The sequence below is a fragment of the Oculina patagonica genome, chromosome 3 (assembly GCF_052425735.1).
Source record: "Oculina patagonica isolate OP01 chromosome 3, crgOcupat, whole genome shotgun sequence".
In the NCBI taxonomy this organism is placed as follows: Eukaryota; Metazoa; Cnidaria; class Anthozoa; order Scleractinia; family Oculinidae; genus Oculina; species Oculina patagonica.
Window position 1 is genome coordinate 18,155,975 of NC_135760.1, and position 24,629 is coordinate 18,180,603.

The following is a 24,629-nucleotide window of genomic DNA, read 5'->3' on the forward strand; positions in this document are numbered from 1 at the left end:
AGCTCATGATCATTTTATTAATCTTCATACATTACAGCTACGTGATTACGAGCGACAAAACTTACACGGATCCATGAACGCTCGTTTTGTTCTTTAATCATTGATATTAAACTTCTCATGTCAAAGCTGTTTTTAAAAATCCCAATTCCTGTAGTTCAGGTCACGTCAGTGGCTTCATGTGACCTGAAAATGTTGCAGTCTTATATGCAACAAAAATGGCCAAACAGCTTGTCCAAGGGGGGTTAATGATGAATTAGTAAGAAGTCTTCCTTAGCACTGCTAAGGAAGACTGCGTGATAGTCAAGGCATCTCGTTCAACCTCCACAGCCACCACAACCACCACAACCACCACATCCACCGCCATCTCCGTAACCTGCGGAGCTCACTCTTCCCGCTTCTCTTCTCGCTTTTCTTCTCTCCTTTTTTTCCTCCTTCTCCTTTCGCCTCCTGTTTTTTTCTTTTAGTCTTCTCTTCTCATTTCTCTCTCTTTCTCTCAGCTTCACTGCTTCTTGTATGCGATTTCTTATTTTCATTTCCTCTTTCCTCTTCACTTCTTCTTGTGTTATCGGGTGTTGTCTTCTCCTTACTTCCTCTTCCGTTTCAAAGCCAAATTCTTTGTCAAGATCATAGCTTGCGTATTTCAAATTTGGACCATCATGAAAACCCAGGGCAGTTTTGCACATCAGTGCAGTGTTTGTAGGTACCATGGTGCTGTAGTACCCTGCAGCTAAAATTATTGGTGAGAGTCGATCAGCTTGTCTGTGTATATGATAACAAGGCCACGGCGTTCTTGAATCTTCTGGAGAGTACGGCTTACACAGTAGGTACAGAATTGACACTGAAACAGCAAGGGCGAGAATCTCTGGAATGTCTTGGCAAAACGGAGATATGGTAATAATGCCTTCCTTTAAATCAACTGTGATGAATTCGAAACTGTCGGAGTTTATATCTATCTGATACAAGCCTCCTTTGAATTTGCGTACTGTACACCAACCTTGCTTTCCTTGAAGTCTAAAGAACTTTATCTCCACAAAGCAGCTTGGTTCATCTCCACTAGTGGTGTCCATCTCTCTCCATTTACCAATGCACACACCATAATCTTTTTCACCTCTCACTAGCATAACTCTCTCGCCTTTGCACACATCGTCAAGAAAAATGCACGCGTTCTTGCGTTCAATGGTACAGATGTGTGGAAGGGCAGTTGGACTCAGGACGTGGGCTGATGCTACAGCTTCGCCATCAAGATCTACGATTTCCACTGCAGATAACGGATTGCTTCCTTGATCAGAATGGACTACACGACACTGAAATAATTCGTTTCCAAGTCTTGTATCCAGAATACGATGAGTGGACGTCTCGCACAACAAGAGTGGCCTTGTCATGTCTTCTGGTGACAGCATCAACTTGGGACAGCTGAGGACCCTGACGGGATGATCAAATTGTGTAAAGGAAGTGCAGGGTTCGAGAGCGATGCTATGTTCCCGGAACCTTGCAAAATCTACGTAAAGGTTAAGTCTTACTCTACGGCTCTCTTGGCTTACGCCAACGTCTAAAGTAGTATAACGGTTAATGTTGGTCCATGGTCTTGCTCCATTCACTTCAAGTAAGCGACTCATAATCTTCAGATTGATAATCGCTGACATGTTTTTAATTTTCAGATTTTCGATCCCTGTCCCTTCATAAAGGGCTAACTCCAACATGCTTTCTTCGTCCACGATAAATGGAATGGAATATATTGGACATGCCGATCTCTTCGTGAAGTCTTGCGAAAACACTAACGTTTTGTTAAGATCCGCCAGTTGGATCGAAATCGGTTTGTATTCTTCGTCAAAATTTAATCCTTCTGCCCTCATTATGTGAATCTGATATTCTGTACTCGCCGCAAAGGGAGCACGAACCGACTGCTCGTGTTTGGCTGTTTTGGGATCTGGGGGATCTCCTCTGTACATAGCTCCTGCTTTGTCAAAACTACAATCTGCCTCTTTCCAAATTTCCCTGGTTTTTATTGCAGAATCATACAACTTCGACCCTGCTGTCCGATCTGTTACAGAGTCGTCATGTTTAAGGATTCTTCCAAGTAACTTGGTTGTAGTTTGCTTGTACTTTGTTGGATGCAGTTGATGGGCGTGCCAGATGAGATCAAAGTCATAGCATGGAACCAAGAATACATCTGGATTGTTCTTCTTTAGACGCAGATGGCTCATGTATCGATCAACAGCATCTTTGAGGAACCTGCTGTCGTGGTAATGAGGTAGAGACACCTGGTAATAGAATTTGAATTGACGTTGACAAGCTTCTTCAAGGTTGTACTTGATCCTTGAGCTGTAAGTCTGCACCAGACACGGGTCTTCGTCAACGTTGATCTCAAACGGTTCGTAGGGGTATGTTTCTTCCCACACAGATTTTGCTCGCTGGAGGCCGACTTGTCTCTTTTGAGGTGTCAGTAGGCAGTGGTCCACCAGCATAGATACGATGTTGTTACAATCCTGCTCGTAATGTTGTGGTGCTAGCATGTGCACGTGCCAGACCCAAGCGATGTCCAGAGAGGCAGCTAAGTCAGTCTTCTTGTGCATGCTTTGGTAATGAGATATTAAAGGCAGCCAAAGATGCTCATATCTTCTAATAGCATTTTTAAGGACAGGGCCGGAGAACAGACTAGGATGTTCATCGACCAGTGCAAGAAAGTCGAGCTGGTTCTTGGCTGCTTGGACGAGATCCAACCTACCAACAAGTTCTCTTCGAGATGTCTTTTGTCCCATTCGCCTGATCTAAACTGACAACTGTGGAACAAATTTAAAGCAACGTTTAACGTTACCCTCGGATGAATTCATACCCCTACCGAATACAAGGGGTGAGGGTGGGGGGAAACCACCTTTAGGTTTTCGTTCTTATAAGACACATTAAAAGTATCGTGTATTAAGTAGATGGACCTGAGCTTGCCCTACAAGACGATACAGTTAACTGTTGGTTATAACAAACGTCATTGCGCGTCAATACATCCGCCATCTTAGATCCGCAATTTCACTCTCTACTCAGGAAGTGAGAAAGTAACGAAACAGCAAGCGCTGCAACAGTAACCCAAAATGACAATGGAATGTAATACAGTCAACTCTCTCTAAGACGGACACCGTCGGAACCGGCCCCAACTGTCCGTCTTAGAGAGGTGTCCGCCGTATAGAGAGTCGAGGTAACCTGACACCAGAAATTTTGAGATGATAAAGCTTAACGGCTATGCACAACGGATATACGTCTGTTTTAAGTCGCTTACTTTAGCAAAACCTAAAAAGTGGGACAAAACTAATATCAGAATTCGACTCATTTGCTCATTACAAACGGTAATACTATAATTATAAAACTACCTCTTTGCTGCCCATGCGCAGAGAAGTAATGCGTTATAGTGGATTGTTTTTGGTAAGTTTGGTATTCTAAAGGCGTTGACTTACTATCATATATGTCGATACCATGTTTTGAAGTATTATTCACTAAAAAATAACTTTATGTGCGTGTCCGTTAGCGGTTTCGAAGTGTCCGTTGTCCGTCTTAGAGAGGTGTCCGTTGTACAAAGAGTTTTGTTACAGTAAAATGACTAAAAAACGGCAGGGACCATAACCAGGTGTCCGTCTTATGGAGGTGTCCGTCTTATAGAGGTGTCCGTTAAGAGAGAGTTGACTGTAATACACTCATTCTACAATTTTATTAAAGAAAACTGGAAAAAAAGGGATGGAAACTGAATTTGGCTAAACTGGCATGCCACTAAAATGAGATTGAGGAATGAACAGAAACGGAAAGTGTTAGCATCGCTGAATAAATCTGTGAGAACTATCAACCCCCCCCCCCCTCCTCCCCAAACTCCTCCAGCTCCTTGTAGTCTTCTTGTTTGCATAGGTAATCACATGATTTCCAGTGCGAGTTGTAGTGTGAACAATTTTCGAGTGCTGATTATCCCAAATTGCACTAGAAATATCATGTGAATACTTGTTAATAATAGTCTGTTCACAGCCGGCTATTTTTTCGTGTTTTTTCGATCGATGAGCGCGCGGTGAGAACGGCCAGAGAACTGGACGCCAACCCCGTCCCCCCGCGCGCTCGCTTCGTTTGCTTTTTTGCGTTGAAAACTCTAGAGGCTGTGGACAGTCTAGTTAATAATTTTTGTATGTACATTATTTTAGTAGAAACTCCTAAAAGTTTAAGTTCAAAACTTACAACTTTATGCACTTGTAAGCCAAAAGTCGAGAATAATTGTCTTTTTAAGAGCAACGCGCGCGCGATTGTGTTCTATCAGCGTAGAAAACAATGGGAGAACCAATCAGATTCGCGGATTTCCCATAAAACACGGATGCGTTTCTACTAAAATCCGATTGAATCAACCGAACTATACAGGAATCAAGAATCCATGACTCCCCGAATCACTTACCTAATAACATGAGGCAAGATTAATCATCTTGATACCTCATGGAGTGTGCTTTCAATCTAATGATCATTTTTGGTGTATCTACCGGGTATTTTAATAAAAGGGGGTTTTGCTTGATTGAGCAGGCATGAAAACTACGTTCAGGAATGCGGACGTTCGACTTTACGATGACGCAGCGAAAATTATCACGCTGATCGCATGCACGAGTTGGTTTCCGTTCGTTTAATTTGCAAAATGCACAAAAATCACACTACAAAATCCCAGAAATCAAAATGGAGCTTGATGAAAAGATGATTGGTTTGAATTTTTCTAAGGTTGCCTTACTGTTGCCTTTACTCAATAACATAGCTTAACCTTAAACTCATGAAAGTAAGAACGGTCAAGCAACAAAGCATTCATAATTTTGCGCAAACGTTTTATCGTTGAACGGCAAACTATTTTTATTGAAGCCACCTCTTATATTGAGCATCAAATAAGTTTTAAGTACGACAACCTGATACAAATGGGAATTTAAGCGGGTTAATGATACTGCCTTGACTAATGGGTATTTCAATTTTCTAATCCAGGAATACTGAATACTCGTCACAGAAAAATAAATATAAACGCCGACGAAAACATAGAGATCGAATACTTATACCCTGTTCACAGCCTCTCTTTTTTAACGCAAAAATAGGCGCGGGGAGAACGGCGAGCGAAGGGTGCCCCTCACTCTTCTCGTTTTTCGCTGTCGTCCAGTTTTCTCACAATTCTCTCCCCGCGTTTAATATAATGCTAACCAGCTAACAAGAAAAGATACGAAAGAAAAATACGAAGAAAAATACGAAATAATATAGGAGGTCGAATAGTCTGAATACTTCTGAATTTATTTGCCGATTCATTATTAACTTAAACTTATTGCTATTTTCCATTTTGAATTCAGGATTTTTTTTTAGTTTTGTTTTAGTTTCCTTTTAGAATAATATAAGCTAACTTTTCTTACATCAATGATCACTGACTTCCGTCATGTTTAAGAGCCTTACTATGCTATCTGCGGATAGCGCGGGAAGGTTTATAACTTAGCTCGTCGATTATAATGTAGTTGAAGTACCTTATTACATGAAATTTTCGCGACACTTTAATTTCGCGATTTTGAGGTGCGCATATTTCGCGACATTTAAATTTCGCGATTATGCAAAAATATGTATTTTGAATCACTTTAATTTCGCGTTTTTAAGTAAGACACAATTCACATTCCCTTGGCATTAAGGTCGGGACACATCACTAGGCGATAAGTCGCTGCAGAATGCCGCGGCGACAAGTTGCTGCAACTGCCTCGTCCCCAGGCGCCGGTCGGCCGGACGGCAAAGGCGGTAAGGCGGGAAAACAGGGAGCGCGGGGGTTGATGGTTAGGGAGCGAGCCGCGTCCGTTTTCCCTTCCGCATCAGGCCCACAACGCCAAGCAAACCGTGTACGTCAGTCCCGCAACACCAAGCGAACACCGTGCACTACCAAGGAGGAGGACGCCTGGGGACGAGGCAGTTGCTGCAACATGTTGCCTCGTGTGACATTGTGACAACCTTTGTCGCTGCGACAAATGCTGCGACAAATTCAAACTTCGTACGATTGATCACAGCGACAAAATCAGCAAAATGAGCGAAAGCAGCGTTGTCGCAGCGTGCGCACACTTCTGCGACCAGTAATATACTTTTGCCATGTTGAATTGGAAAACAAGTTCGCATTCCCACTACTCCAAAATAAATTTGCTGCGTGTCAAGAGCCTTGTCGCAGCGGCTTGTTTCGCCAAGTTTGTCCCGACCTTAATTATCACGTGCAGCCAGTAATGGATCGAAATAAATGTCGATATATCTAACGCAAAACAAATCGTTTACATGTATAACAACTGCTTACTTACCGAGTACTGACACGGTAAAAAACCAAGAAAGTTTTTTGATATGGCTTGCGACTGAAATGTGATCGAGGAAAGAATCGCCTGACGCACAATGCAAAGAGCGAGACCAAAGTGAAATTACCAACTCTTAGCAGGCCAATATATTATTTACAATACAAAGCAGCAATTTTTCCTGTTATTGGTGAAAGTTTGTTTATAGCTGGAGGCTAAGCGTAAAACGTGCCGTTTAGATCGTTTTCAAACAAAAGGTAGACAAAAATGACAATAAGACTTCCTGCTTTAGGTATATGTCATGTCATTGTGGTTTAAGAAAGCGGAACCTTTTTAAGCGTGACGCATTGCACGCATTTTAGGCATCCTACTGATGAACGGTTACGGCGATATTTTCAGGAGCGCCATTACGTTCATGGTCTGTCCCCTAGCTTAGAAATGTCATGGGTAATTGACAGCTGTCAAAACAAGGTATCCGCTGACCAGTATCACATGTCCATATCGCGGGCTCACATGTAGAGCTCATCGAGGTCGAATGTTTTTTGAAGTTTACCGCTGATCAAGTAATGGTTAAATTGGATCGCGGGCTCAGGTGCTATATTTTTCCTGTAATTGTTCAGTAAATTAGGATTTGCGAAAAGGGCGAAGTAAATAATAGGGGGAGCTCCGCTTTTAGGCTTGGCTAAATCTATTTTTAAAATATTGTATGCATACGACTGGGCCGACTGCAATTAACGAACGGTGCTTTTAGTTTTTTGCTCACCCTGATGAAAGCAGTATTGCCGAAACGTCAGTAAAATTGTACCGAAACTTCTAGCGTCAATTACAATTTTAATTATGTTATGTCACCACCTACAGGACGCTACGCAGTTGTTGCTTTAGGAATAAACGTTACCTGACCAGAAATTAAGTTTAACTTTGAGAAATCACCGAGTAAAACACAAAGCAAAATACTCCCGGGCAGTTAGAAAGGACTAACTACAAAGTATAAACGAAAGAGACAAATTATTTGTAGGTTCTATTAGATTTAACAAACAGAAATCTTCAATTCTTTCGATTTCAAATCAGTTTGTGACCTTGTATCATTTATCGGATGCTACGCCACAAGATAACGCAACCTTTGTCGAACAAACATTCAACGAAGAAGTTGTAAGCTTCTTTTATTTATGTTAATTTTTCTGACAAATTTCCTGAAAATTATTTAAGAGAAACGTCATCGCTTCTGCATGCATTGCGTGCCGTTTATCTCAATTAAAGCTGGTACACGAACAGGGTACAAAATCGTAGAGGACTAAAGAAAATGGCTTTCCACGTTTTATTTGCCTTTGTTAAAGACCAAAAAGTCAATCAGTTCAAAGCACGATTCACGAAATGCGAAATAAAAGTGAATTTCGCTTTCATTTTTGTAAGGTTTTCAATTTACATTTTCCGTCATTCTACTTCCCCTCGCTTCAGATACAAGCCGTTCTCTACCTCTAATTTTTCCATACCAACTTACTAAGGAAAAGAAAAAAGTTTACAGGTAGAGTGCGAATCAAAACGTTTAACCAGAGTGGCTTTCTTATTCTTACAATATACATCACTCATTGGTCAATTTCCGCAAACCTGATGCTTTGAGCCTCAAGCTCAAATAAAACAGATATTTCAAGAGGGTAGACGTAACTTCAGCAGTTTTTTCCGATCCCCCACCCCCACACCCAGGGGGGTGGGCGCACGATCATTTTACACTCTACCCAGTTTTCGCTCGTCTTTCAGAAAACAAGATGGCGGACCCTCGAACTCAACGATCTACTCAACAACGACTTCACGGGAAAATAGGGGACTGTGAACAGTCTGGCGAGGTTTAAAAACATGGCGGACAATGAAGGTGACGAGAATTCAGTAGTGCTACCAAGTGCAACACTTCTCTTCGACAGCGAAACGCCCAGGAGTGAATATACCTGCGACGAGAATAGTCCTCTTAGTCGACAGTGACAGTGTAGTTCCGGGGATGACCCGGAGAAAATCCTGGAGAAGTTAGCATGATGAGAAATCACTCAAAAGTTGCTTCTGTGTTGTTTTCTCCCTCTCGAACAACGCGTGGTGGCGAAGGAAAAATTAAACCAAAGTCTTTCTCGACGAGCTTGTACGCATCGCCTTCGAGGAAAACGCGGAAGATGACGTCACTTGACCACTTCAAAAACCGCTCACACAAATAGCAAGTGAGTCATTTTCCAAAACGATAGATTACAGCGATGCAAATTTTCGTTTTATACTAAAATTGAGTGATTTTGCAAGGTTTAAGGTGAGAATCTTACAATCCTTAAAGCGATCACATTAGTTAAGTTTTCTTTTTTTATAGGGCTTAACATAAGCTTAACTTAATTATGATATCAATGGTGTCGTGATTTTTGCAGGGTTTTTTTTATACCGAATATTGTTGTGATAAAATGGCACAGTTTGACGTACTTTTCATTAAGCGGAATTGATTCAAACTTCATGATCTTTTTATTTAAAAACATTTAAACTTGCAAGACGCTAAATTTATTTATAACATCGCAAATTTAGTAAACCTTTAAGTTTTCAAATTGAGATCAAAGATCGAGGTAGTAAAGGGGGACAGGGGGGCAGGATCCCAAGAGAAAAGGGATGGGAAGCAGGAGAAGGGAGGGCAGGAAGCGGGATCCCTAAGGTGGCAGGAACCAGCAGAAAACAAGTGGAATCTCGCAACATTTCTTTATATTTCTCAATAGATATGGGACAAGGAAGAGAGAACAGCTATGGAAAGGGGTGGGAGGCGGGAGTAAAAATTACGGGAAGTGGGAGTAAAAGACATGGGAGGCAGGAGGTTCAAAACCCTCTTGGGACCCCCCCCCCCCCCACGAGGTGCAGTGTACACTTTGGGAACCCTGGTGGGAATCAAACCCATGACATCCCAAACAGTGCCCAGTGTTATCTCATTTCTTTTCCAAGCTTTCTTTCATCATCATCATCATTGTTTCATCATTATCATCATCATTATCGTTATTGATAATGGAATGACGTGTTTTTATGAGAGAAGAACTCAGAAAAAATTCTGAGTTCACAGATGGGATTTGAACCCACAGAATTCTGTACACTAGTCAAACCCTCTAACTACAGAGCTACTGAGAACCTAGTGGTGAGCAGTGGTCATTCGTGGGCTAGGTGACACAACAACTGCATCGCCCAAACAAAGTATGCCATTGAACTCGCACATTTAACTGCATCACACAGTCATATAATTCTCTCAGAGTAAATAAATGATAAAAAAATGGAATGACGTGCATTTCTGAGAGAAGAACTCAGAAAAAATTCTTCACAGATGGAATTTGAACCCATGACCTTCTGTACACTAGGCGGATGCTCTAACCACTGAGCTATTGAGAACTCTAGTGGAGAGTAGTTTTCATTTGTGGGCTAGGTGGCACAATTTACTGCATCGCGCAATCACATTATGTCATCATATTATTATTATGATTATTATGAGCAAGAGAGACTTTCAAAGATGAAAACAGATTTATCAAAAACTATTTTAAGCCAGTATAGAAAGCAGTACATGTAACAATTTACAATTCAGCATTGCTTCAAAGGTGTCATAATGTACATGTATCTTGTCTAAGTAGACTGGTTTCCATGTACATGTCCACATTTTATTGTCAGTAAATAAATCCCATTTTAGCTTTGTTATATTTTCAGTGGGAAATAATTAACTCTGGCAAGCCATCTACAGGAAACAGCTAAACAATTTTTTTATTGCTCTTTATTTTGTAGACTTTAGACGTAGAACATACACCATGTCCTTTGGTGAATACTCTGCAAACTCCAGCACTGGTAATCTATTAAATTATGTTGCTTTGTAGTTTGAACTCTAGTTTTACATATAACAACAGAATAGTATTTACAGTGCGTATGCGGGAAGGGAAAGTAACCAATGAAGGAAGGAGTGACCGTCAGACAATGACGCAAGAACGAAGTTGACTCAAGGGGACCCCAGGCCGTTTTGATCCGGCAAGAGCGAAGAAGAGACAACAAGTCACCCCTGCCCACTCCACACCCCCCCTGCCCCCCCGCCGGCCTGCAAACGCCGGGAGCCACCCCACAGCAGCGGGGGCGCGCCCCCGCGAGCCACAGAGAGAGCGCGGAGCAGGGAGGTCTGCAGTTTTGACTTGCAGGTCGCCCAGCGATCCCTGCCGAGATTCGCACTGTAATATGTCAGTTTTTGCCAGTTTTTCTATGAATATACAAAGTTGTTTTACTTATTCATAGGCTCAATTTCCAGCTGTTTTCCCAAAGCAGCTGGAAATCAAGCTTAATTAACTTATTCATTATATCCTTTATTTACAATTGGTTTAACCATTAAAAATTTGTGTTTCCTCTTTATTCTTCCTCTGCTAATAAAAGATTTTTACAGTAAAACAACTTTTCTGAAACAGTTCTAAAGAATTCTGTATAAAGCTATCTCATCAGTATCAATTTTGGAATTTTTGGGGGTTAGGGTAAATTTCAAATGGGAAGAGTATAGAACGTGGCAAAAGATATTTTAATAGCTGTTTTCTCAGCATATTATGATTTCTTTAAAATTAAATTTATTTATTTAACACTACAAATGGCTGCTTATAAGTAACTGGTTCTTGGAGTTTGTATGATTTTTGTCAGTCAAGATTTATTTTTATTAATATTTATCAATTTGTATTTTGTTTTGTAGCATTAAAAGGTGGTGCCTCAGAGTATAGAAGGCTTTGTGGCTGTGTTAGTAATAATATTCAAGCCATCAACAAAAATGGTATGATAGTGGTTATTAAAATACACTCTTTGTTTTCATCAAGTTTATTTTTATATAATATATGCGCCTCGTTCGCTATCTACCATCTCATATCCAATGCGCGCTTGTGGAGTTAATATTGTTTTATTAAAAAACGCCCAAAGAATTGCAATATTTGAGCTCCCCAGCTTTTTTAGTTCACGCTTTTCGGCTACCATATTTTTGGTCAATGGTATATGAGCTCGTATACCATTGCCTGTTAACCAATCAAAACGCAGGAATTGCAAAATACCATTGAGCACTAGTTTTTAATAATACCGTATAGAGTGTGCACTTACATGGAAAGTGGTAATTATGTTGATTAAAAAATTATCTTAAGTTTACCATTGAGCACTAGTTTTTAATAATAGCGTATAGAGTGTGCACTTACATGGAAAGTGGTAATTATGTTGAGTTAACCTGAGATAAACATTTTGGACCTTTGTAGTTGTAAACATTATTTTGTGTTGATTACAGTAGACATACCTTGGCTTTCTGCCTTAATTTTTATTATTTATGACAAGCCAGCTTTTTTCAGTTTTTTTTTTTTAAGCATGCTACTCAAGCTTGTCCCCAGTGAATCTAATATGGTGAGCTAAAAGACTTGACCCTAAGACTAAAAAGAAAGCATTGTTGGAGAAGACTGACAAATTGGCTATTTACATAGCATAGCTAATTATAATGGTTGAACACGGATCTTTCAGGAACTCAACAAATCTATAGCTTCCCAGAAACTCCAGACACAAGAAAACACTTTCAGTCTAACAAAGTATAGCATGTGTCACTTTCTGCTATGACAAAAAAATTGTTTGCTGCTTGTTTGAATCAACAGTGGCCACAATTCAAAAGCTTGTGGATAAACTGGGCACCTCAGAGGATAAATCACAGCTACAGAGCAAACTGTAAGTTGTGACAGCACTTTAAATCAGTTTCCCTCTGAATTGACATCTTGACCTATCAAATATTCTGTGGTATAACAGCTCTCTTAAGCTTGTAATTCTATTAGCCCTCTTGTGTAGTGCTCAGTTGCTACATTGTTCTGCTGTTTGTTCTATTGTTCTCTTGAGGGCTGTTAAGCCATTTATATGAGACCCTGCGAGAGCTGCTAGCTGACTCCAAGTATTGTCAGTGCTTATGAACGCTACAATGTTTTTATTTTAGACAACAGACAGAACAGGCTACACAAAGGCTTGCCAAGGAAACTCACTCCTTCTTGAAGCAGCTGCCTCATCTCTTTGGAGATTTACCATCAGATAGAGTATGAAATGCATTTATTTTTTATAAAAAATAAATATTTTTTTGAAGAAGATGTAAAACTACTGGTCATCATAATTTATTTACTTGAAAATGGACTTTGAGCTCTTAGAGGATGGCATTTTCTTGGCACCAACCCTGATAAAAAACCCATTACTTTTTTAAAGAATTATATACCAGTATTAAAAAAAAATGGAAAGAACCATCCAAACTCATTAAATTAATTATCACTCTTTTTTATTAATAGCATCAAAGAAAAATACAAGTGAAAAAGCTAGAAGAAAACTTTACTACAGCATTGAACAGCTTTCAGAAAGTTCAGCAGGTGAGTCAGAGTCTTGATAAAAATCCACTGTAGATTATAATGACTGTTGAGTTATCTGCATGATTGACAGAGCATTGTTACAATGTATTTCCAGCTCCGAAAAATTATTAGTTTTTTTACCTGCTTAAAACAGGTTGCAGCTGAGAAAGAGAAAGAATATGTCTCACGGGCCAGATCGATGTCTGCAGGAATGCCAACTCCAAATGTAAGTGGACAGTGGCATAGCAAGGCATAACCAATAAAAGTATTTTGTGAGTTTCTTGGGTAAATGTAATAGACATAAAAAGCTTTGGACCTTGATGGCTGAAGAGGCTAGTGCTGTAAAACTCCAATTTTCATGGCAATTTGCAAATTATGTTAATAGAGTTTATTTTAATCAATATTTACTACTGTGTCCTCTTGGATGGGAGATGCTAATCCTTCACAGGCTACCCCGGGGCTGCAAATAACAGTCGGTCATTGGACATTGGCCAACCAAAATTGGCTAATGTCCGACGAGATCTGAATTGTGGTCGGACGTAATGTCCGGACAATTTTTTAATCATAAATCATTTTACAGCAACAATAAATAAAAGTCTGTCCGACCACAATTTTGTTTGTCCGACCAAGATGGTGTCTTAGTAGTAGGACATAATGTCCTTTCAAGTGAAAAAAATTATTTGCAACCCTGCTTCCCCCAGCATTTAAGTGAGCTTTATTGTCCCTAATCATACATACATACATACATACTTTATTGACTTTCCCCTTAGAGGTTTTTAAAAGAAAATAAAATAAATAAAATAATATTAAAATTTTAAAAAAATATTTTATTAAATTTATTTAATGTTAAAAAATTTTTTTATAAAAATTTTTTAAAAAAAATTGCCAGTAGCCAGAGATAGTTGCTTTCAGGATTGAAGAACTACCTCCGGCCATTTATTGTGTCCATCTAGATAACTATTATTATAGGAAATTAACGATACATTTATTAACGCTATTTCTATTTTTTTTTTTTTTTGTTTTTTTTTTTTTATTTTTTTATTTTTTTCTATTTTTTTTTTTTTTTTTTTTTTCTGTTTTATTCCTCTTTTATTAATCCAGAATGTACAATTTACAGCATTTTTCCTTTTTTGTTAGTTAATTAACCTGTGAATGGCAGTGTCAGTAATAATTGAATCAATATAATTGTATGCTAATGTTTTGCAGGGAGTGGGTGGATATAGTGATGAGCATAGTTTGGCAGCTCACGACAGGTATTTAGTATGTTTCAGTTTATGTTATAGCATAATATTAATTTTACTCAATCTTTTTATTGCTAGATCTATATGTTTCATTATGACCATTACATTCTTAAGTAAATATTTAGTTTTATTTAATTAATGATTTTTTTTATTCACTGAATATTTGCAGTAATACCTTATTGTTACTAATTTTCGCGGGACTTAATTTTCGCGGTTTTCAAAAAATCGCGAAATTAAAGACCCGCAAAAATTTATTTCAAATGTTTTCTATTGTATTTTTTATTTTAATTACGTTTTTTGGCCAAATCGCGAAAATTAAGTCCCGCAAAATATGCCCGTTCCATTTTCGCAAAATTAAGTTCCAGCGAAAAATAGTAACAATAAGGTATTCTAGTCTGCATCAATATTTAGCCATGAGGCTAAATAAACTACCGGTAGCCTTCAATCAGTTACCACAATGAGCTAGGGAGACAGTGTTTCTTATTTTGTATACCTGAGCTATTAAACAGACAACTGACATGTTCATTGAGCCAATCAATCAATCAATCAATCAATCAATCAATCAATCAATCAATCAATCAATCAATCAATCAATCAATCAATCAATCAATCAATCAATCAATGTTTATTGATAATAAATTGATTGATCGATTAGTTAAATTTCTTTCTAGAACTGGTAATGGAATACAAGTACAAGCAGAAGAAGAAGTCTCACTAGAATTGATTGAAGAGAGGGAAAGGGCCATTAGGCAACTTGAGGTATAACAAAAAGGATATTTATTTTGCAAAAATAAATGGTTTTATGTAGCTTGTTACGTAAGTCTTCACCAGCTTCCGGTGAAATTCCCTCTAACTATCACTTCCAGTTACATTTTCGCGGGCTCTTAGGTTATGAAGGCACGTTTACTTCGCCCTTTCGATCATGGCTGTCAATGAGTGAAGAAAATTTAGAATTAATGAGTAACAACATAAATATAATAAGTAATATAACTAATAAATTATTAATAAATTGCTTCCAAGTACAGAATGATTGTCTTTTTCCGAGTACAATGTAGACTTTTATTATTACCATGATAGTATTTATACATCTGTGCATGTAATGTATTCTTCTTTTACTCGTCTAGGCTGATATTGTTGATGTCAATGAGATTTTCCGAGATCTTGCCACTATGGTTAATGAACAGGGTGACATGTTAGGTACAGTATAAACTTTTGATTCATCGGTGTTTCTAGGTAGCTTGTAGTATAGGGAAACTTTGGTTAACTACAGCACCTTGCAAACAAACACCACCACCATTTTGCACTACTGACAGCTCTTACATGACATCATTTTGTTTTGACTAAAATAACCAGGAATGTAGCTAGGAAAACACTAAGCTGGCTCATTAGCAAGCCCAGATGGTTTTCTGGTCTTGGCAGCTCTAAAAGTTTACCCAAGTCTTTGTTTTTATGTGAATTTTCAGCCAGATTTAAGTTCTCTTTCAGCTGGTGAAAGTAGTTGGTGGCCAGCCCTTAGTGACATTTGAGAATAACATGGTTTAGAAGTTTTTAAATTGATTGAAGCAGTTTGTTAAAAAATTAAATAATATTATTAACCTGCTTATACTAGCCACATAATCTGAGCATCATTGTCTAAGTTTGCAAGATGGAAACAATTCTTTTGGTTTATCCTTAAATGGTTACTAAGTGAAAGTGGAGGGGGACAGGGGGGCGGGAAGCAGGATTCTATAGGAGCGGAGAGAGGGCGGGAAGCGGGATTCTTAAGGTGGCAGGAACCGGGAGAAAACGAGTGAAATTTCGTAACATTTCATTATATTTTGCAATGGACATGGAACAAACAGGAGAGAACAGCTACGGAAAGGGGTGGGAGGCGGGAGTAAAAGGTACGGGAAGAGCGTGAGTTTGCCAAAGGTACGGGAGGCGGGAGGTTCAGACCCCCCTGTTCCCCCCACATGAAAAATAGATTTTATCTGTTAATTATCTCTGATCATGAAACTATGACATTCATCATTCATGGACAAATGTAGGTTAGCTATTGTCTTATCACTGACTTTTTCCCATATTTGCACCTTGATGGCACAATTAATTCTAGCAGTATCTTGGACTCTTACCTTCAGTCTTGAGTGTGTTAATACAGGCAAATGATGAGGAAAGCTTATCTTGATTTTATTTATTTTTTGCAGATAGTATTGAGGACAATGTAAATGTCACTGTAGTCCATGTCGAGGATGCAAAGGATGAGTTGAATAAAGCTAAACATTACCAGGCACTGTTATTTCAGGATTTTTTTGTTTACATGTTGATTAATGTTATAGGCATGTGATGTGTGCAGTCAGTGCAATTATAGGCATGCAATGCGCGCAGACAGTGCAATTATAGGCATGTGATGTGTGCAGTCAGTGCAATTATAGGCATGCAATGCGTGCAGACAGTGCAATTATAGGCATGCAATGTGTGCAGATAGTGCAATTATTGGCCTGCAGTGCGTGCAGACAGTGTAATGTTTGGGTTTAGGCATGCAATGCGTGCAGACTGTGTACTGTGTGTGAAGGACCATAAAGCTGTAGGCTTCTGCATACACTGAATGCCTATGATACTACAGTACAACCCTGGTAACTCGAATTTTGAAGGGAAATGAAAAACAAGTTAGCAGGGGTTTGAGTTATCGGGGTAGACTGAATATTCAATTTGCTATTTAATGACTGATAGTTTACTGATTTTTTAGCACTTATTATACAGTGCAGCACAAATTAAATTTGCCTCACCAGAAACTGTAACACGATTATACATTCTGATGATAAGATCATGAAATGACTGTCAAATATGTGATCTGTTTGTTGCTCGTAATTAAAATCAAATTGTTGTAGTGTTAATTTTAACATTTAATCTGATTATATGACAAGAAGAGCTCATGGGATATTTCAGTGGGCATCTGTGGTGAACTGCAAGAACCAGAATTTGAGTTACAAGATTTTATAGAGACAACATTGTGTCCTGTTGGGGATCTGTGAAGTCAGGTTTTTGAAAAGCCAACAGAATCACAGGCACACCACTGCAAATTTTTTTTAATGATCTGATCAAGCATTTCCTTTTCCTTCTCAGGAAGCAGCAAGGAAGAAGAAGTGTTACATTTTAGTGGTGTTAGTTGTTGTTGCCGCTGCACTGGGTCTCATCATTTATTTATCAGTAAAGAATTAAATGTTAAGATATGGTTTTAGAGTTCAAGACATTTTGTCAAGGAAACAGATTTAGCATTATTATAAATTCTATAAACACAGAAGCTGTCAGAATGGATGACCCACTAGGTGTTTTCCACCACTAGGTGTTTTCTTAACATAGTTGTCAAACTCATTAATAGTTCATCATGTTGAAACAAAGAAAATCATAACCGTGAGGGAGGTTCGGTTCCCAGGTCTTAATTAGAATAGATTTTTACGATTTTATTTCTCCGTTTTCTCCATAGTTTTCCTTTCGATTGAGAAGATATATCAAAAACTCTTCACAGTGTTTCATTGGCTACCCAAACACCTCAAATGTTGTTTGCGCGTCGTATTTTCAACTCTCTTGACGGTGCTTGGATATCCAGATAAAACAATGTCTCTCGTGTTTGACATATCACTTACAGCACCATGATACGGTTTACGTGCCTGCATTTTATAAAAAGAAATAAAAAACTGTTGCTTATGTTAAATAACCTGGAGCAAACACTAAGATTTTGCTTGGGAGAATGTAAGTGTAGACCAGGGCTCATCCTTGTTCCAGGTTCACAGTACCTTTCGAGTTTGCACTTGCATATGTTTTCTATTTCTAATAAAAAAAATTGAAAGAAAACTATTTTCTATTTCGATAGACCAAGTTTCAACCTCTTGTATTACAAGAGAGAAACGTATAGCAGGTGGAATTTTATACAGTTAGCCTAATACAGACAGTAAACGAATGTCTAGTATAGCACAAGAGCGGCTTTCACAAACGTGTGTGGAATATGAGAAATAAAAATGAGTGAACCACTGCGTATCTGCGATCCACCAGAACATACTAACAAAAGCCACTGCGTATCCGCGCATCCACTCAGAATAGGCTTACTTGAGTCACTGCGTATCCGCGTATCCACTCAGAAATAGGCTTACTTGAGTCACTGCGTATCCGCGTATCCACTCAGAAATAGGCTTACTTGAATCACTGCGTATCCGCGTATCCAGTCAAAAACATACTAACAAAAGCCACTCGTATCCGCGCATCCACTCAGAAATATACTTACATGAGCCACTGCGTATCCGCGTATCCACTCAGAAATATACTTACATGAGCTACTGCGCGTATCCACTCGGAATATACTTACATGAGCCACTGCGTATCCACTCGGAAATATACTTTCATGAACCACTGCGCATCCACTCGGATATACTTACTTGAGCCACTGCGTATCCACTCGGAAATATACTTCCATGAGCCACTGCGCATCCACTCAGAAAGATACTTACATGAACCACTGCGTATCCACTCGGGAATATACTTACATGAACCACTGCGTATCCACTCGGAAATATACTTACAGAGCCACTGGGTATCGGCGTATCCACTCGGAAATATATTACATGGGCCACTGCGTGTCCACTCGGAAATATACTTACTTGAGCCACTGGGCATCCACTCGGAAATATACTTACTTGAGCCACTGGGTATCGGCGTATCCACTCGGAAATATACTTACATGAGCCACTGCGTATCCACTCGGAAATATACTTACATGAGCCACTGCGTATCCACTCGGAAATATACTTAAATGAGCCACTGCGCATCCACTCGGAAATATACTTACATGAGCCACTGGGTATCCACTCAAAAATAATATATTATTGAGCCACTGGGTATCGGCGTATCCTTTCAGAAATATACTTACAAAAACCACTGCGTATCCACTCGGAAATATACTTACATGAGCCACTGGGTATCGGCGTATCCACTCAGAAATATACTTACATGAGCCACTGCGCATCCACTCGGAAATATACTTACATGAGCCACTGCGTATCCACTCGGAAATATACTTACATGAGCCACTGCGTATCCACTCGGAAATGTACTTACATGAGCCACTGCGCATCCACTCGGAAATATACTTACATGAGCCACTGCGTATCCACTCGGAAATATACTTACATGAACCACTGCGCATCCACTCAGAAAGATACTTACATGAACCACTGCGCATCCACTCAGAAAGATACTTACATGAGCCACTGCGTATCTACTCGGAAATATACTTACATGAACCACTGCGTATCCACTCGGAAATATACTTACATGAGCCACTGCGCATCCACTCGGAAATATACTTACATGAGCCACTGCGCATCCACTCGGAAATATACTTACATGAGCCACTGCGCATCCACTCGGAAAAATACTTACATGAGCCACTGCGTATCCACTCGGAAATATACTTACATGAACCACTGCGTATCCACTCGGAAATATACTTACATGAACCACTGCGTATCCACTCGGAAATATACTTACATGAGCCACTGCGTATCCACTCGGAAATATACTTACATGAGCCACTGCGTATCCACTCGGAAATATTTTACACGAACCATCGTATCCACAGAAGTACTCCATGACCACTGCGCATCCACTCAGAAAGATACTTACATGAACCACTGCGTATCCACTCAGAAAGATACTTACATGAGCCACTGCGTATCTACTCGGAAATATACTTACATGAACCACTGCGTATCCACTCGGAAATATACTTACATGAACCACTGCGTATCCACTCGGAAATATACTTACATGAGCCACTGCGCATCCACTCGGAAATATACTTACATGAGCCACTGCGTATCCACTCGGAAATATACTTACATGAGCCACTGCGTATCCACTCGGAAATATACTTACATGAGCCACTGCGCATCCACTCGGAAATATACTTACATGAGCCACTGTATTGTATCCACTCAGAAACATACTACTTGAGCCATGTGTATACGTGTATCCACGAGAAATATCTATTGAGCCGCGAGTATCCACAAGATATACGTCCATGAGTCACTGCGTATCCGCGTATGATCCACTCAGAAATATACTTACATGAGCCATTGAGTATCCGCGTATGATCCACTCAGAAATATACTTACATAAGCCACTGCGCGTCCTCACGCTACATAAACATAAGCAGAAGAAAACAACATTGTTCTTTGTTCCGTTTTCGTTAGCAGGTACTTTATTTTGAATTTTTTAAAACTTACACAAGGTGACAGGCTGGAAGCGCAAGTGTGAAAAATAAAATGCGCACCAACACTGCAGCTACGTCAGTTACTGCAAAACATTTTCTGTTAAAACTTGCTTAAATCTTAATTATTTTACAAATAAAATAACTAGCAAAATCGTCGTCTTTTGTTAAAGGCGTTCTGAAGGGGGGGGGGGGGGGGGGGGGGGTATAAAATGCCATTTCCCAGCCCAAATTTTGCCCAAAGCCCCATTTCCCAGCCTATCCACTGTTTTCCAGAATTTCTAAATCCCAGTCCCAGTTCAATTGTTTATTTGTTTGTGATTCCCTCCCAGTCTAGTGACCGAAGACCCATTCTTCAAGTGAAAATGTGCCCAAATCTCAGTTCCCATTTTACCCATTCAGGCCCATCCGTTAAAGTGTATTCTATTAAAGAGCCTTTCTTTTTCGTTGCACCTGAAACTGCCTATTACGATTCAAACCAGCACTTTCTGTTGCTTCTGCATTTGGCTGAATTACCGTTTACATGTAACGTAAATTACAACTGCTCCCTTACCTTCGCAAAGGGTAACCTCGTTCCCAGATCTTGCAAACGGTGTTCAAAATTAACTCTGTCCTAAACATCTTGATAAAAACTTCTTCGTGTTGTGAGCTTGTGCTAACGTATTCGTCAACAAAACCTTTTTTTCCAATTTGTCAGATTTGTCGTCATAAACAGTTTTGGTGTTGTACGGCGCGCGCGCGCCATGGTAGCACGCGACAGCTCTCTGTCACACCTCTGTGGCACCTTTCTGCTCAGTTCGTACGAGACACATTTTCATCTCTGAGGTGTCTGAGCTGGCATAACCTAAATGGCAGTTAGGATATAGATGTGTAGTTAGGAAAAGTTGCTCAAATACCAAAAGTTGCTCTAAAGTTGCTCAAATATCCAAAAGTGCCACTATTAATGCCCATTTAGATCTCATTTTTGTTGCCACAGAGGCCAAAAGAGTATAAATGACCTACCAACATACTCAATAATAGAAAAAATATAAAAAAAAAGTAAAAAAAAGTAAAATCCTCGGCGACGTTTGTTTGGATCGTATTATTTGTTCTCAAAAGTGCGAAAGGTAAAGTGCCCTAGGTTCTGTACTACAAAAAGTGCTCAAAACGCTAAAAATTGCTCAAAAGTTGCCGAGCACAATCTATTTATGCCTAATGGCAGTACTTTGGGCTTAGACTCAGCGAGCCGCAGATGGATGGGAACTACACGGAGCCAGTAGTAATGGGCTCCTGACGGAGCTATGTATCTTTCTCAGTTTCTTTCAATTTCTCGGATCAGGTTGTGAATTGAGCAACGAAAAAAAAATACCCATGTTTCATAGTTTGCCTGAATCATTTGTAATTTACATGATATTTTTGTCATGAGGCACATGCACAGCCCCTCGAGACCCTCTTGATCTCTTCTCCGGCCTCCCTTTCCTGATCCTGATCGAGGGCCGCGAAGGCTCTGGGTACCAGATTCCTCGATTCCTATAATGGAAAGTCACGTGACTCGGTTGGCATGCACGCTGGAATTTCCCGCGAGGTTTAAAAACATGGCGGACAATGAAGGTGACGAGAATTCAGTAGTGCTACCGAGTGCAACACTTCTCTTCGATAACGAAGCGCCCAGGAGTGAATATACCTGCGACGAAAATAGTCCTCTTAGTCCCGGAGAAGTTTGCATGATGAGAAATCACCCAAAAGTTGCTTCTGTGCTGTTTTCTCCTTCCCGAACAACTCGTGGTGGCGAAGGAAAAATGAAACCCAAGTCTTTCTCGACGAGCTTGTACGCTTCGCCAACGAGGAAAACGGTATGCTTGTTAATTAAATTTTGCTAACTTGATACTTTAATAAAACAGCGTGGCTTACGCGGTGTTATGTGGCGTTGAGAACTGTGTTGTGTTAAAGTTATTCTGCATTTTGTGACAGAAACCAAGTGGAGTCGAAAAAGAGAAGAGAAAAACGCTTCAAGTTCTTCAGCCGACTGCAAGCGGAGATGGCACACTTGTTGGCAGTCGCGGCGTGGTCAGACAACATGAAATGGTAAGCAGATAGTTTGTTTCACGTCAGCTGAACAAAAACGTTTTCTTTACCTTGAAATCTGCAGTTTTAGTCATGAGCTTGCTGTGCTTGAGAAAAATATTAAAACAACAACAAAAAGATTAAAAAGGGACAGTGTTACGGGAAGTCTTCTAGGTTTTTGTGTAAACTATGTTCTAACTGCGATGGCACACCTTTTGATCAACAAAATAACCTTTAAAAACAAAAGTATGGCACAAATTCATTCTCCACGATGTGAATAAACCATAGTCAATGGTTTTAATGCGAGTTGCTCTCATTAACTTCTGTCAAACATGAAAACGTCTAGGCCACTTTCTAGTTCCTGCCCATCCATAGCCACACAACTTTTTAGCAATTTTCATGACAAATACAAGGCAAGGCCAGACCACTGTTGTTGTATTTCCAATTAATACCAACTGAACACCTTAAGTGTATTCTTTTCAAGTACACACTGCAGCACTAAATCTCAGTGACACTGCCCCTTTCACAATCTTATGGTTAATACTAATTTGTCACGTAATACCTATTTGTTAAGAAATCAAAGAAAAGCAAGTCATCTTCATTGAAGCTCAAGCAACAGAAGCTTAAGATTCCTTCACCATCAGGCAGTAGTTCCTCTACAGCATGTACCGATTCCTCAGATTCGGATACAAGTGTGAGTTCAGGCAAAAAGGTAATTATTATTATTAGGTAATAATTAACAATTATTATTAACTGAGGCAAATAATTGTTTTAGTATAATTTTTAGAGGTGATCATCAAGAACTTAAAAAAATAACAATAGCAAACAAGAAAACAGCAAACACAAGTGTTCGCTTGCATACGGTGTAAACCAGTTTAAATCATCGATTGCAATCAGAATTTATTTAGTTAAAGCAATAAAACGGAACAAAACAAACACAATGAGAAAGATAGATGTCCGTTACCTTTGTATGATTGTGGATGACTTCTAAACGAATGTGCGAATCCTCTTAAAATGAGTAGCTCCGGTGAGAAGAGAACTAAATAATGTTTGCTCAATCGATCTGACTGAGTTTCTCATCGATCGCCAAAACCGCCGTGTTTACGATCATTTCTAATGCCTTGAGAACCATCTCTTGAAAATATTTTCGGTCCAAAAGTCTTGGTAGTTAATTTGAAAAATTCCCAATGTTTAAAATATCCAGGACTTGGACTGGTTTCTTTCAAATCAAAGAAATCTTCATTCAGCAAAAGCGGCCATGTTTACTTCCCTGGATGTCAAAGGTGGCGTGGCTAAGTAACCAAGCCTTCAAAGCTATAATCACGTATTCCTGAGAGAATTGGAATTTGGAAGTGTTGGTTTTTGTGGAGGGAGCAAAACCGGACAACCCAGAAAAAAAAAAACCATGAAGAAAGGACAAGAACCAAAAACAAACTCGACTCAAATATGACGGCAGGTCCGGGAATCGAACCCAGGCCACATTGTTGGGAGGCGAATACTGTCACCACTGTGTCATCCCTGCTTCCATGCTTACCATCAGAATTTACTGCATACATACACTTGAAAGCTGTTTGATTTATACCAGTCCTGTTTCTCTACTTCCCTCCAAAATGTTTATTACTTGTTCATTTTCTCATTTTTTTTTATTTGTAGAGTACAAAATCTATGCAGAGTGAAGTGATTGATGATGCAGTAGCTTTGATGGTTTCAGGCAAGTGGCTTCCACACTTTACAACTTCATCACAGTCGTTATTAGGGCGATCAGTGTTTGACATAATGAAATTTGGTTTGTATCTGATCTTAAAATCGGCTCAATAAAAATTGGTAAAAACGTATAAAACTGAATTTTCGGTACCTCTCTGTTACTTTCATCAGAGTTTAACTCTGATGAAGGTAACAGAGAGGTACCGAAAATTCAGTTTTATACGTTTTTACCAACTTTTTTGAACCGATTTTAAGATCAGATACAAACCAAATTTCATTATTTCATCACAGTCTAATATTTCTATCTTCAAGTACAAATTAATTTTAGAAAACTCACTTCACTTCCATTTTTAGTTATTTATAATTTTCAGTTGCATTTAGAGAAACAAAGTATTAATGACAGCTGTTTTTATTTTCCAAAAAAATCCTTATAATTAATAACTACAGATCCAGCACCAGAGAGATATTGGGAGCTGTTGGCAGAGGAGAGGAGGCTTGCTTTGCAAGAAGCCTTAGAGGAAAACGAGAGGGTTAGATATTGTTGTAATGCAAATTGTAGTATATTGTTAGTAAAAAAAATGTTATGCTTCATAATACACAATGACATACTAGTGTGTTTACCATAATTTGACCTGTTTGTATCATATTTAGCTGCATAAAGAGTTGGAAGAGATCAGAGAAAGAAACAAAAGCCTGGAAGAAGTTGCTGGCCAGGCAGAGTACTTTGCATCCCTTTACCAGGTAACAAATT

General features: G+C 39.3%; 3 protein-coding genes across 7 annotated transcripts in view; 2 read left to right on the plus strand and 1 right to left on the minus strand.

Moving 5' to 3' along the window:
- Positions 1-314: 314 nt before the first annotated feature.
- Positions 315-2,759, minus strand: LOC144647531 (uncharacterized). Its single transcript, XM_078507327.1, has one exon. It carries the CDS (start codon positions 2,757-2,759, stop codon positions 315-317), a length of 2,445 nt encoding a protein of 814 aa, XP_078363453.1.
- A 5,299-nt stretch (positions 2,760-8,058) lies between these two features.
- Positions 8,059-17,902, plus strand: LOC144645416 (syntaxin-7-like). Of its 3 annotated transcripts, none has more exons than XM_078504994.1 (12): positions 8,059-8,491; positions 10,062-10,121; positions 10,996-11,073; positions 11,924-11,993; positions 12,253-12,349; positions 12,593-12,670; positions 12,804-12,875; positions 13,856-13,902; positions 14,562-14,649; positions 15,015-15,087; positions 16,074-16,156; positions 16,993-17,902. In XM_078504994.1, the coding sequence occupies exons 2-12, from the start codon at positions 10,085-10,087 to the stop codon at positions 17,086-17,088; spliced, it is 819 nt and encodes a 272-aa protein (XP_078361120.1). In that variant the 5' UTR covers positions 8,059-8,491; positions 10,062-10,084; the 3' UTR covers positions 17,089-17,902. The 3 variants fall into 3 exon arrangements, with proteins under 3 accessions (XP_078361120.1, XP_078361119.1, XP_078361121.1); XM_078504993.1 differs by having other exon boundaries at positions 8,100-8,157; XM_078504995.1 differs by having other exon boundaries at positions 8,471-8,574.
- Positions 17,903-21,679: 3,777 nt separating this feature from the next.
- The window catches only part of LOC144645420 (uncharacterized), a 120,608-nt gene continuing 117,658 nt past the window's right edge, over positions 21,680-24,629 (plus strand). For 2 of the 3 annotated variants that reach the window (XR_013569267.1, XR_013569269.1), the window contains exons 1-6: positions 21,683-21,963; positions 22,082-22,195; positions 22,749-22,886; positions 23,828-23,885; positions 24,326-24,408; positions 24,530-24,619. Coding sequence is in view for 1 of the 3 variants with exons in the window: in XM_078504999.1 (XP_078361125.1) it covers positions 21,706-21,963; positions 22,082-22,195; positions 22,749-22,886; positions 23,828-23,885; positions 24,326-24,408; positions 24,530-24,619 (741 nt within the window). In the remaining 2 variants the exon portion in view is untranslated. Of the gene's footprint in view, positions 21,964-22,081; positions 22,196-22,748; positions 22,887-23,827; positions 23,886-24,325; positions 24,409-24,529; positions 24,620-24,629 lie in introns of all 3 variants that reach the window. The other variant, XM_078504999.1, reaches the window with a different exon arrangement.